Source organism: Camarhynchus parvulus, chromosome 5, assembly GCF_901933205.1.
Source record: "Camarhynchus parvulus chromosome 5, STF_HiC, whole genome shotgun sequence".
Classification (NCBI taxonomy): domain Eukaryota; kingdom Metazoa; phylum Chordata; class Aves; order Passeriformes; family Thraupidae; genus Camarhynchus; species Camarhynchus parvulus.
Window position 1 is genome coordinate 26,194,237 of NC_044575.1, and position 13,757 is coordinate 26,207,993.

Genomic DNA, 13,757 nt, shown 5'->3' on the forward strand with positions numbered 1-13,757 from the left:
TAGTTTTACTGGTACAGCTGTGACAAGGTTTGACCTCATAACTGCAGTAGAATTTATCAGATCTGGTTGCTCAAAGTTGTGTGTTGCTTGCACATTATTTGTTGCACATTAGCTAACAGTTAAATACTTTTTGAAAAATTCCTGGATCTGTGACCAAGCATGAACCTGAGCTTTAGAATAAGCCCTGACCTCCCCTCCCAGGACTGCTCGCTTGTGAAAAACGGGGTGGCTTCCTATGTGGTACAAAGGGAAAAAGGGTGGGTCTATGCAGTGCCCTGTTCCAGGGTAGGAGAGAATCTGAAAATTTTCCTTCCCTTGAGCTTGCAGAAGCTTGCAGGCTTCAGTAGCATAATACTCACTTTTGATAACACGGTCATCTTGGCCCACCATGAATAGAAACTGTGCCTCACCTTTCTCTAGTGGGATCAGGCTTTGGTTGCCAGGGATAATCAATAACATCAGAATAATCAAGAAATTTGGAATTGGTGGCCTTGGCTTTGTGTTCACATAAGGTCAAAGCATGGTGTTTTTTATCCTTCATAGCAGAGAGGAATCAATGTAACAGTCACAGAGGGAATGTTCCTATTGCTTCCCAGAATGGGAATGCTTCCCACTGGGGAAGCAACAGCTGAGATGTGCTTCAGGAAGGCAGCCATGGTAAGGGACACTTCAGCTCCTTTGGAGAAACCAAGCAGGCCAACCCCTGGACCCTTCACCTGGGAGATAGGAGGAAATGCTCATCAGTGCTCAGCTGAAAAGATTAATGGAGGGCAAGATTGTCTAATGCTGAGAGTTTGCAAAACCACACAAAGAATGTTACAGCAATATTTACTTTTTCTTTTGAACAAATGACAGGCATCTCCTACACAATTTTTTTTTTCTATTCCATGCAAAACATTCCCATATGGTAGCCAAGAGAGAACAAGCACATTTACTCCATTTGAGCTCTGATTGCAAGAGAAAAATAAGATTATTTAGAGCTAATGTGGAAACGTTTTGGTAGTGGGAGGCTGTAAGAAGAGATTGGGGTTCCCCCATATTGGACAGAGACAGTTTCAGCCAGCTCAGAGATGTACCTGATGCTGCTCAAAGATGAGGAGGTGGTTTTAATTTTCTTTTTATGTCTCTCTACTTTTTATATCTACTCTACTTTTATATCTCTCTTTTTATATCTGTCTACTCTGTTATTTACTGGCAATAAGATAAATTAATCTTCTCTAAGTCAAGTCTGTTTTGCCTGTGATGTTGGGCAAAATATTGATGAATTATTCCCTGTCCTTATCTTCACCTGTAAGGTTTCTTTCTTAGTTTCTCCACCTCTCCTGTTGCTAAAGAGGATTGAAGGAGTGGCTTGGCAGATATCCAACACCCAGCCAAGGTCAATCCCCCACAGCTGGCTACCAGTAAAGGCTTTATTCTTTATATTTTCTAGACTAAGGGTTCACATGTGGGTATGTGGTGACAGTTCATGAAAGCTGCTTCAAAAAATGCAGGTGTCTCCTCTCCACAATGCAGGAGTCTTCTCCTCTCAGTCACTCTGAGATGGTGATATCTTAATAGTACCCATGCTCTGAATAGTACCAGTGCATATCTGTTGATCCTTCCCCTTTCCTAGGTGAGCATTCTGGCAGGTGCTAGCTAAACCAGATGAGTATTTCTGAATCTTTCTTGAAATTGGCAAAGTGACAGGCACGTGTGGGACTGCTGACTCCCCTCCCCACTTTTTGTGCCCCATATAGATGTTGTGAAACTTAATGGTCCTTGTATCCTTAAAAAGATGCTGTTCCTGTGCCTCAAGGGTCTGATTATGAGAGCAAATAAATGCTTACTCTCTCAAAACTCTCCTGTCCTGCTCAGCTTCGTTCGGAAAAATTGGTGGATATGTTCTCTGTACCTTCATTTGTGTTTCTGCACTGCTTGGAAGCCCATGAAGGGACCATCAGCATGGTCCTTGCCTTACAGCATGCAGAATATTCCCCTCCAATAGCCATGGTGTGGCCTCTGGAGGACACCACACTGCCCCATGCCTTTGGTGCCTGTGCTGTGCTGCCTGTACAATGGGGCCTTCAGGCCTGTGCTGCTCTGCACAGAACCCAAGCCCTACAGGAAACTCAGCCAGCTCTTCCTTACAGAGACCACAGGCAGCTCCCACTCAGGACCTGAGGTAACACAGCTTACATGGCCCTGCTCTTATTGAACAGCGCAGAAAGACATTCCCTTGCAAACACTGTTTCTGTTTGACTGTAGATATGCTACATAGAGCTGTTTCCTTACACAAGAATCTTACAAAACCTTAAAAGACTGAAAGGAGACAATCTCTGCTATGAACCACGTCTGCATGACACGGGGAAACACTTCTTTGCTTGGGGTTCCCAGCATCTAAAGGGATGTAAGATTAGTGTTAGCTATAATACATGGCATTTTTAGATACCTTACAAAGTATGCTTTTCTTACTGGGATCATAATGGACCACCACCTCCTAGTTAAAAAAATTTGGTATACTCTGCAGGTCTCAGCAAGAAATAGCTTTCTGCAGAAAGAGCAATGAAGAAAAAAGAAACTGTGCCTAGCTAGTCCTGTGTAAATCTGTGAAGAGTATGTGTAAGATGTCTAGCCCAGGCAGTTTCCAGAGTCCAGGGAAAGGTAAGGAGATTTTATGCTGTCTTTGGTGGGCATTAAAATGCTCAAAACAGACATGGGGGTGCTTGCAGCCATCTCAGAAAGAGCTGCATGAGCTCCTGGTGCAGCTCTGCAGCACAGCCCCAAGCAGCAAAGCTGCAGTGCTGGTGCCTGTGGTTGCACATAGAACACACAGAGCAACCCAGGAAGGGCACCACTGAGACAGGAGATATTTACCAGGGACATAAATGGTGGGGTAAGGATGGCTGGTGAGGATGAATAGACAGGGGGGTCAGAGGATGAGTGTAGCAATAGCATTTCTGTCCAGCCACTAGAGCTTCACAGAGCCAAGAGGCCCAAGGGCACCCCAGCATGATCTTGTGCAATTTTACACAGCTCAACTTTCAAGATTTAGCAAAAGCATACAGACAAAAGAAGTAGGAAAGACTGGCAGTGTTGCAAGTATGGGATCTTGGAGGATATAGTCTACACTTAAATCCCAAACAGTTAAGAGTGTATGGGCGCCATCTTGCAAAACCTGGATAACCCAACAGCTCAGAGGAGCACAGGGCAATGCAACCTGCTCACTGTGAGTATAGCTTCAGGAGGCTTTAAAGACAGAATATCTCTCACCTGCTGACTGCTATGATAAAATAGCATTGTGGAAAAGTGTTTCAGAGGTTTGCCAGTATTTATGGGAACTGACCTCACAGCCAGGCATGTATTCATGTAACTTGATAGGTCCTAAAATGAAACTTTTTCACCCAGCACAAAAAGTCCCCAAACATATCGGAGGGCATCCCACTTGCCTTGAAAGGACCAATAATTTTATTGCTAAAGGCTGCTATGGGGAAACCAGTGGGGGAAGATCTTTTATCTCTATTACTGGACTGAAAAGGAAGCAAGCAAACCTGAAGCATTTCAAATGCAACAGATCATGTGTTGAAGATTGCATGCAAGATGTTTTCCATTACCATCTGTATGGCTGATCACCTTGTCAAGTGAGCAGTTTGCCTTATTCTCTCTCTTTGAGTGACCACATTCACACCTTCCTCGGGAGGGGACCTCTGCTGATAACAGGCTATTGAATATCAGTGCATGACTGATAAGAACTATTACATCCCATTGTGAGATGCTCCGCCCAGAGGGAGGAGCCAAGCATTGCTACCCCGATATAGTCTGAGATTCTAAAACTCCAGCAGAGCTTCTCTCCACGGGATTCACCAGAGGAGCAGCAGCTGCCTTTTCCTCCACTGGATCTCCAGAGGAAGACTACATCCTTCTCTACAGATCCTCCTTGCTCCAATAGAACCACACCTGATACTTCAGAGGACTGCAGCCACATTTTCAATCGGACTACCACCCACACCCTGACCAACAGGGTGTCAGGTTGGGTTCTGACTCTGTCAGTGTTGTTCTAGTGGACTGCATCATTTATTTTATTCTTTTTATTTCTTCCCTATTAAAGAACTGTTATTTCCTGCTCCCACATTTTTGCCTGAGAGCCCCTTAATTTAAAACTATAGCAATTCGGAGGGGTGGGGAGGGTTTGCATTCTCCATTTCAGGGGAGGCTCCTGCCTGCCTTAGCAGACTCCTGTCTTTCCAAACCAAGACATCATCTTTGCCTGAGAAAACCTTACTGCATCATTCAGTAAGGGCAGAGCCACATAGGTGGGTGTAATTGCTAAAACTGAGTGGGAGCTGCCTGCAGGCCCCTCTTTTAGGAAGAGTATATGTGTGACCAAGGGATCTTTACAACACAGCATGGACCTGAAGGCCACACCATATATGCAGGATAGCCCAGCAAAAGCACACAGAATGGTGACCATTACCAAATACGCCTATGAACAGTATGTCCTCCATGCAGCTGAGCAGGCTGCTTTAAAATACTCTGAAAACATGATGGTGACTACAAGAAAGTTCACAACCTCCCTGAAGTTACCTAGGGTGTAATAACATGGCTGATGAAAAGAAGATAACCAATTCTCTTCTCTAGGCACTCAGCCATGCAGAATTGCTCCTAGAGCAAATACTTATTTTATTCAGAACATTTGATTTCTCTACCCATGACATAGACCTTCTACCCCCAGATGAGATGCAGAGACCTGAACTGCTGATTCATATCTAGCAGACGGAAGGCAAGACCAAGACAGAACATTTTCTAAACAAGTGTACTTTTATTTTGTGAAAAAATAAGGGTTAGATTTTTGCCAGAGGCTTCTTTGTAGTCAGAATACCTTTCTCAAACAGAAGTGTAGCTAGAGAAATCTTTTCCTCCAAGGTTTCACATGGAAGGTTAGCCACACTTACATGATTTGGATAGGAGGACAGAAGAAATTCTACACTGTCTGTGTATTCAGGATCTAGCTCAAGGAACTTGGGTTCTTCCTTATGATACACTCTTGAGTTTTCTGTAGTGTAATACAGCATCACACCTGCTTCTTCATTACACAGTCTAACGATGCCATGGCGGAGCAGGCGTACTTCGGTGTCTTTTGTTATCAGGATATCAACATTGCAGGGGCCTCCATCTTGCCACCGGGCCGGGAAGCCATAGACACTCTGCGCCTTTTCACTTTCCGTGAGCACTGGAGGGAGACAGTCATGAAGAAACGACTTGGCTCTCTGATCCACAGCAGCATCAATGGGTACATAGTCAACAAGTTTCTTTATCAGGCTCTGCACCTTCTCCACAAAGGCCGTTCTCCGAGCATCGACTGTGTCAGAGTTAGCAACTCCCATATACTGCAGGTAGTCCATGGGAAGCCCCCGTCGGTACTCCACTTCTTCCTCCAGGGCCATCTGCAGGGCAGCTGGGAGGAGCTTCTCCAGAAAGTCCCCCCAGGAATTCCTCTGGTAGGAAGACACAGTGATGTGAAGTGAATGTGCATCAGGGAGACAATCACCCTGGTGGATAAAGCCACGGGGGAAGTACAGCAGGTCCCCGGTCTCCAGCACAGTCTCCAGCACAGGCTCACCGAGTTCAGCCTGCGTGAGGTTTGCACTGGAGAACTGGGGCAGCACCTCAGCATCTGTTCGGGGCCTGTAGACACGCCAGCGCTTCTTCCCCTCCAGCTGCAGCACGAAGGCCTCGATGTCATCATAGTGGGGGGCAAAGCCCTGCGTACCCGGGGGCGTGAGGTAGGTGTTCGCCCCCGCCATGCTGCCAAACTGCTCCTGCAGGATGGAGAGGAAGTGCCAGACGGTGGGGGAGAAGGCCTGCGGGCAGAGGAGGCGCAGGGAGCAGCCGTTCTGGTAGAAGTCCCACACGACAGCGGGCAGGGCTCTGCCGGAGGGGTTGTGCGTCTCCCGCACTCCCTCGGCATAGCTGGTCACATCCAGGTGGGTGCCGAAGTGAACCTCGCCTCCTCGCAGGGCGGCGTCGAACTCGGCCGTGGAGAAGAGCCCCGCGTAGTAGCCGGGATCGCCCCGGCGCAGCAGCAGCGGCTCCCGCTCCCAGTGCCGCCTCAGGAACTCCGCCGGCGCCACCGGGGCCAGCAGCCAGCGGAAGAGCTCGGCCGCCCGTTGCCGGCTGTCCTCCAGCCGCGCCAGCCGCCGCAGCAGCCCCGACACACCGCCGCTGTCCTCCCCCGCCGGCCGCGGGCCGCCCGGCATCGCCTTGGGGCCACCACGCGGTTTCGCGTCAGGCCCGGCGGCCGTCGCCTCGGGCCGAGGATCCACGGAGGCCTCCACGGGGGCCTCCACGGGGAGCTGCACGCGGCTCGGGGGCGCGGCGGGCGGCGGTGCCTCCGGCTCCGAGCCGCCGCCTCCCGCCCGGCCGCGCCTCGGGCGGGCCTTGGCCCGCTTGCGACCTGCCGGCAGCGGGGCCCCGCGGCGGCGCCGCTCCATCCGCCCGGCTCCCGCCATCCGGCGGTACACGGCGAGTGCCGAGAGCCGCCCCAACTCACGGTGCTCCGCCACCATGGCCGCCATGGCTGCCCCGCCCCGCGCCGGCGCTTCCGCCGGGGGCGCCCCGGGCACGGGATGGAGCCCGTCCCCGGCTGTCCCCGCCCCCCCGTCTGCAGCGGAAGGACGCGTTCCGCGGGTGCCTGTGGGGCAGTGTGGAACAGAACGTCTTGTCTTTTGTCATCTTCGCCGCTTAAAATGTGTTGAGTGTATTTGCTTCTCCCGGCCTGCGGAAGAAAAAGAGAGGCGATTCGCTTTGGTACGATGCAGATCTGTTCCTTGGTTGGGAAGCTTCGTTCTGGAAGTATGCTCTAAGCAGCACGTTCAGAAAGTTATGTTTTGTCTGAAGGCGTACGGTAAAGATATGCTTTTAGACAGCCTGGAATTACTTTGTAACTTAATGAGTCTAGACACTTACTTCATAATGTCGTGTTGCGCAAGGAATAACAACCCAAACTGAATGGAGCTAATTCTTGTGTGCCATCCCCCCTCCCCTTTTCTTGTGCTTCTGATGGTGATGGCAGCTGAAAGGCTGTCATCTCAAAAGGATCCCAAAACACCAAAAGACGGTCATGTCACATAGTGTTTGTTGTTTTTTTGTTTTGTTTTGTTTTGTTTTGTTTTGTTTTTTTTCCCCCAAATCCACTCACTATCTAATAACCTGGGCAGACCTTTGTTTCCTCTCCATTTCTCTCCGAGGCTTCCCAGAAGGCCAGCGTTAGTGGTGCTGGGCAGCCTGAGGGCTGCTCTGCGCTTCCAGAGGCTACAGCATCAGCGTAGAAGCTTTGCTAGAGGGGTAGAAAAAGACTCTGCTTGAGGCAGAGGTAGGGGTTTATATTGACCTATATTTTTGATCAAGATACAAGCTTCAGTTGAAGAAATTCACTATGCAGTACTTTTCTGAGAAGAATCTTTGATGAACTGCAGTAATTCATGGGAATGAATTTTGCATGAGAATTTAATCTCCAGAGGCTGCTGTGAGTCTAAAGCATTTAACTGCAGCAATTACCCAAGTGTGCCCAGGAACCCTCTGTTTCACAGGGTGTTATTAACCTCTCACAGATATGAATATCAGCTGCACACAATATGTTAAACAGCTAACACTCTAAGGCATGTGCAGATTTGCTGTGTGGGCTACTTAGTGTATCAGGCATATGATATAAAGCTGAAAAGAGAATTTTCACTTTTTGCCAGGTTTCAACCCAGACCTACATTTCAATTTTTCCACAATTCAGGAGCAGAAATCAGTTAGGCCTAATGAGGATAAGTTCAGCTGTTAATCTGAATTCTAGAATTGATGCAAATACCTCAAAGGTTTAAGGTTGTTTGAATTGCCTTAAAAACAACACAAATCAGTCTCAAAGAACACCAATATGCTCTAAGCAATGAAGGCCTTTATGTATATCAGCAAGAACAACTATTTTAAATTTGGAGGTATTTTTCTGTCGGAGTTCTTCGGGCGTAGCCTTCGCAGCCAAAGCTGCATGAAGAGCAACGGCAGTAGAAGACTGTCCTCTTTGTGCCACGATGGTTTTAGTTAATGGAGACGGATTTTAGGAGCGCACACGCAGCCTTCCGGCTCCGAATTCACGCCTGGGCCGTTTGCGGCTTTGCCAGCAGGTGGCAGAGGCCGACCAGCGCTGTGCGCCCCGCTCCGGGAAGAGCGCGCAGGGAACGCCGCATCTGCCTGGCAAGGTGACCCGCGGGGTGCGGAGCGCAGCGAGAGGGGAGCGCAGGCAGCCTGTGCGTGCATCTATAGACTGGAAGAGAAGGGAAGGGCGAACTCTATTTCAATCCACTCTTTGTTTCCCCAAGGTTAAGCCCTGCTTACTAGAATAATCTTATCAGCTGAAACCATTTCAACAGAACTGGACCCTTAACAAAATCGAGTTGCAAAGCTCTTGAAATATGGTAAAAGTCAGGCCATTGTAGGCTTTGATTATACGTAAGCACGGCTAAACAGGCTTGGCAGGGGGAAGACTTTTGAAAAATCTGGATGTCTGGATTGTTATTTGTGTTATTGCTTAATTTACTGGAGTGCAACTGATCCTTCTGAGAAGAAGCTAGGCACTGTGCACAGAGCCTGACCTGAGTTACACCAGGATATCTGTAATGACAGCAGCAAAGCTGTTCTGGATGTTTACCAGTACAGGGGGTTCAAAGTCTCATTTGAGGGCCCTGATCTTCATAGGGATGTCACTTTCTACTGCTGAGAGACAGTTGATTGACACTGGATTTTTTATGATGTATAACAAAGTCTCTGAGCGAAGGACACAGTGGAAAATAATAGTGGTTAAATCTCTAAAACAAGAAAACATTTATTTTGACAATTTAGTCATTCTAATAATAAATTCTTTCGAGAATAAAGAGTGTTGCTATTTTTCTGTGTGACACAAGAAAGGGTTTTGACCTAGGGCAAAAAGAGAGAGCTTCAGTGTCACTTACAGAGTACTCAGATGATTGTTTTGGAGTAGCCACAAAGTTTACATACTTTTTGCTTTCATTGTCCAATATTTAAAGGGAATTTGTCTAAAGAAATGTATGTCAGGTACAGCTCTTTAAATAAACAAAAGGAAAGCAATACAGATCTCTGAATGATTAGGTGATCCCTAGCTGCTGCTTACACAGACAGAGTAGCAAGTGGAGGCTCAATTAAATTTCTTAATTAGAATTTAGCACAAAATTACTTGGATTTTATGAACATATAAGCTGCATTGCCAAGAGCCACGTGTGTTTTATTTAAGAGGACATATAAATGTGGTGAGTACAACCTATTAGAGAGTCACAAGTGACTTCAAAAGAAGTAAGTAAATGGCACCTTAAAGAGATGTAGGGTTCATTTGATATTTTAACCTTATGCCATTCAAATAATTGAAATCTCAAATTTAAAGAGCAGTTTGGGTTAAGTCTTGACCCTGCAAAGCTATGAGTAGTCTTCACTAATGAGTGGAAAGGACAAAATTCTTTGCAGTTTCCTGTGTATTAGATACTCAGTTGTTCACCATCGTGCAGACCTTCTCTGTGTTCCCAGAAAATCATTAATGTAAACCAGTCACTATTAGAAAATTAAGCCCAGCTTAATCCTTCTTCTCATTATTACTTTGCTGGCGACCTTCCTTTTGCACCATCCGTTTTGTTCTCATGCCAAAACTAATACCTAGTAAGGATAAAGAGCATTTCAAACCTTCACTAACAGGTTTGCTTGGCTGACAATCTTTCTTATACAGCCTAGCTACATCCACTGTGTCATCACTGGAAGGACACTCGGCTGGATTGTGAACCCTGCTGCTCATTGTGAAAGCTGTAAAGTTCACTGCCAGATATAACAAGACTGAAAGCTAATTCAGGAACTGTTTCTCAAGAGCTATCCTCTGGCCTCCCTCATCAGAGTGAATGCACTCACTCACTGAAGCATCTTTTGGCAGCAGCTTTGGCCTCTCTCCAGCTGTTTCTCTCTTCTCAGGGATTTTCTTATTCAGTGACTGGTTGTGGTCTTTAATCCTGGTTATCTTGTACAAGGAGCCCCACTGAGAAAAGAAGCCTTCCTAGCCATGGAACAGCCAAATTAAAGCATATTTGTAAAAATCATAATTAGGAGGTCCTGTCCTCCCTGTGAAATTATCTTTTTGGAGGGATTTGGAAGCACAGACATTTTCTTTTGTACCATGTGACACTAAAGCAGAAACATTGGGATTAAAGCTGAATTAAAATAATGTATTTAAGTAGGACCCTTGTCTGAGTTTACTCACTCCGTTGAATGGACATGTGTACTTTCAAATTCTCAAATAATTTTATGAGGGTTTTTGTGCTTTTATTAGACGCCATCTACCATTTGGTAGCATTGAGCAGATACTATCTGCCGTGACTTCATAGGCAGTGATTAAATACAAAGCTCCAGACTTCGAGGCTCCAGCAGAAGGGGAGAAAGAAATGGCCATGAAGAGAAAAGCCCCATCCTAAAATGAAGGCAAAGAGGACCTGAATGAAATACTTCTCATGTGGGATTAATCACATCTAAAGGACCAAGGTAGAAAGTACAGTCAATGCATAAATCTTGTGCTAGAGAATATCCTTTTGATATGCACAGACCATGGCTCTTGACAAGCTGTTTGGCTGATGCCTTTCCATGGAAGACAGGTTTTAAAGGATTCTTGCTCCTCATATCCTTTCTGCACTAATGATGGCAACTGCATAGCTTTGCTCATTAAATACACTTATACCCACTATTTCAAGATTAACATATAGCTGTACCAACATAGGGCAGCCCTATTCAACATTTGCTTCTCCTGTAAGCTTCTTCTAGTCAGAAGCCTTGCAAAAAGACTTTACCTTTTCTTTCCTATATTGAAGTTTTTCTGAAGTACTCTGAAATTGCTGCTCACTTCAGATGCCGCACTACCAAGATGAAAAAACTGTGCAAACAATGCCTTGGTTTAGCAACCATATTGGTTCAGATCTGCTCAGAGCATGACAGGAGAAAGCCCCTGTAGTACTTGCTTATTTGCTTCCCATAGTAGATATGTGTTGCTACTGGCCAATATGGCACCTTATAGAAGTATTTTTGAACATTTCCAGTGCTCATTCAAACACACAAGCTCCTATTGTTTTATATATATTGCCAGAAAGATGGAATTCCTCTTTGTGAGCATAAAAATGCATATATGGTAGTATTTATACTGGTATGGCTTGTTCCTAGAAGGGATAATATTATGGTGTGATTAGAGAAGGGAGATTTAATCACTGACATTATTTTAGATAACCAATAGGGAAGAATGATGTTAAGTCTCTGGGGTATCTGCAGTGGGGGTAAAGGAGTTTGCATTGTCATGAATGTGTGTGTAATATATTCTTAGGTCCTTAGGGAATAGCATACTCTCCTGCTATCCCACTGAGTCCAGGAAGCATCTTGGCTAGAAAGGCACAGCTGACAGGAGTCAGTGGGCATGACTGGGACAGTCAACTCCATTAATCCTGTGTATTACACAGGGAGCCCTGTTCCCAGCCTTAAAGAAAAGGTGATAAGGAGCAAATTGGGTTTGGTTTCTTGTGAATGCTATTACGTATCTTCCATTTCTTTGTTATCCATGAGGATCAAAGCATTTGAAGCATTGCTTCCCGTGTCAGACCTTGGAGAAGTAATTTCCCCCCCTCCCATGGAAGGGCTGTGGGAAGACTGAGTACTCAGAACATGCCTTGGTCCTGCAGTGCAGCACTGTGAATGTGCAGCTTGCTGTGCTGGATGCTCAGCATGTCCAGCTAAGTGACCTCTAGGGTCATCTCCCTTTCCTTTCCCACCACAGCCCCCTTTCCCTTCAGTCACCAAAGGGGAGGTCAAGTTATCAGCTGAGCAGAGAAGCAGTAATGGCAACAAATGAATTTTGCCATCCAATAAATATTTGTAAAAGCTATAAATAGCTGAAGCATACATTAGATTTTATTTACAATCGCATGTCCTTGCCTTTTCCTTTATACTTTTCATTTGGACGCAGAGCTTCTTGATAATATGGGAGTTGTTCATTTGGAAATAAGTTTTCATAAGAAATTAAGGGCACCATGCTTTACAAAAATTTCTGTCAGAAATCCAAAGACTGTGAATAAGATGGAGTGTTACACTGAAGGTACTGGGAATGCAACATTTTAAGAGCTATGTTAAGTCAGGATTGTTTTCATAAAATCAGAAGAAAACTTAGGACTGGTAGAAATCATTATCTTATCCTCCAGCAATTTTTGAATATTTGAGAGGGAAGGCAGCTCTCTGTCTTGATTTTGCTTTCCTTGGAAAGCAAAGGGATATGCAAAAAGATGTAAGGAGAACCCGTGCATCTTCTCAGTTTAATTTATGAACAAGGGATGACTTGGGAGTCAGAGCATCAGTGTGAAACTGAGTCAGTGTCATACTCACACTTCTGCCTGAGCACTTCCTATGTAAACTTGGTAAATTATTTTTGCAAATGATGCTCTGAAATTCCCAGTGATTTCAGTTGCTTTGTTTTCTGGATGCTTGCCAGCCAACATTATAGCCCATGTTCTTTGTTGCTCTGTTTCTTTGCTTGATTCAGAAGCAAAGAGGAAAAAGGGGGATGGTGTATGCAGGGAGAATATAATAATGAAGAGAAACATCATGTAATCTTTGCATTTTGATCACCTTCAAATTGTTTTTTATTTTTTTTTCCCCAACTGAATGCACCGGGAATCATTCTGGCTTGCATTTTGGATGAAGTAGCTACTTGAAAGTCTGGTGAGAGGAGGCAGCTGTTGGAAATATGCATTCTGGTTAACGCGTTCAGGCCAAGCCCCGTATGTGCAGTCGCGAGGGTGCTGCTCTCGCAGGATTCCCCTGGGTAACTTCCCTTTGAAGTGCAGCCTCCCTGCTGAATTCAGCACCTGGTACTGTCTCCATTTGGAAAATGGAGGCATGCTAGTGTTTCTAGCCTAAGGAAGGATATCCTGAGAATAACTGTGGTTCTCAGTCTCAGTCGTGAAGGTTAAAGGAACCTGCTCGCGATTTTCCTGCAAGCCTGGGCTCTGGCTGATGTAGGGTATCACGGCTTCTAGAGAGCTGGCATTAGCAGCACGTCCCACTGCAGCCCCCTGCAGGGAAGGTGTCAGTCACCACCTGTGGTTTATCGGAGGGAAAACCGAGGTGGCAATAGGGCTGCGGGAACCCTCCTCCTGGTGCCACCACCGCCGCAGCCGTGAGGAGACGAGAACCACAGCTGAACCGAACCGCAGACGGGCGGCGGAAGGCACATCGCCCCTTGGCGCATCAGCGGGTCCCCGAGGTGCGGGGGATCCCCGGTCCCGGCTCCGACCGAGCAGCCACCGCCGCCTTCCCGCCGCGCCGCGTCGCGCAGCCCCGGGGGGGGGGGCGGGCACAGCGCCGCAGTGGCACCTCAGACAGCCAATCCTGGCACGCTGTCCCTACCGCGTCAGCCAATCGGAACCGACAGTGAGAGATTGGGGGCGCCAAAGCCCCGGAGTGAATAAACCATCCGGGACCGGTGGGGCGGGGATGGGCGGGGCCGAGGCTTTGACGGGCGGCTCCTCACACCAATCCAGAGGCGGGATTCGGGGCGCGTGGCCAATGGACCGCCGGGGTAGGCGTGGCTGGCGACGGGGGCGGGAGCGGCGGCCGGGGGGCGGGGGCGGAGCGGCGGCGGCGGCGGCGGCGCTGCTCGGTGGCGACGGGCGGCGGAGGAGGCGCCGGAGGGAGGCGGCTGCGGGTAGCAG

The 13,757-nt window shown here is 47.2% G+C and overlaps 3 protein-coding genes across 15 annotated transcripts in view; 1 reads left to right on the top strand and 2 right to left on the bottom strand.

Moving 5' to 3' along the window:
• Positions 1 to 108: 108 nt before the first annotated feature.
• LOC115904545 (putative acyl-coenzyme A thioesterase 6) lies at positions 109 to 1,991 on the bottom strand. The gene is given in 4 exon segments (XM_030950035.1): positions 109 to 442; positions 444 to 501; positions 554 to 716; positions 1,956 to 1,991. Coding segments are annotated over 4 exon segments (591 nt in total).
• A 2,787-nt stretch (positions 1,992 to 4,778) lies between these two features.
• RIOX1 (ribosomal oxygenase 1) lies at positions 4,779 to 6,564 on the bottom strand. The gene has a single exon (XM_030949605.1). The coding sequence runs from the start codon at positions 6,552 to 6,554 to the stop codon at positions 4,821 to 4,823; it is 1,734 nt and encodes a 577-aa protein (XP_030805465.1). The 5' UTR covers positions 6,555 to 6,564; the 3' UTR covers positions 4,779 to 4,820.
• Positions 6,565 to 13,692: 7,128 nt separating this feature from the next.
• The window catches only part of NUMB (NUMB endocytic adaptor protein), a 90,582-nt gene continuing 90,517 nt past the window's right edge, over positions 13,693 to 13,757 (top strand). For 11 of the 13 annotated variants that reach the window (XM_030949816.1, XM_030949826.1, XM_030949831.1 and 8 more), the window contains exon 1: positions 13,709 to 13,757. The gene's annotated coding sequence lies outside the window, so the exon portion shown is untranslated. The other 2 variants (XM_030949817.1, XM_030949819.1) reach the window with 2 other exon arrangements.

Coding starts and splice junctions, on each gene's coding strand:
- RIOX1 (XM_030949605.1), bottom strand. CDS start 6,554: ATGGCGGCCATGGTGGCGGAGCACCGTGAGTTGGGGCGGCTCTCGGCA.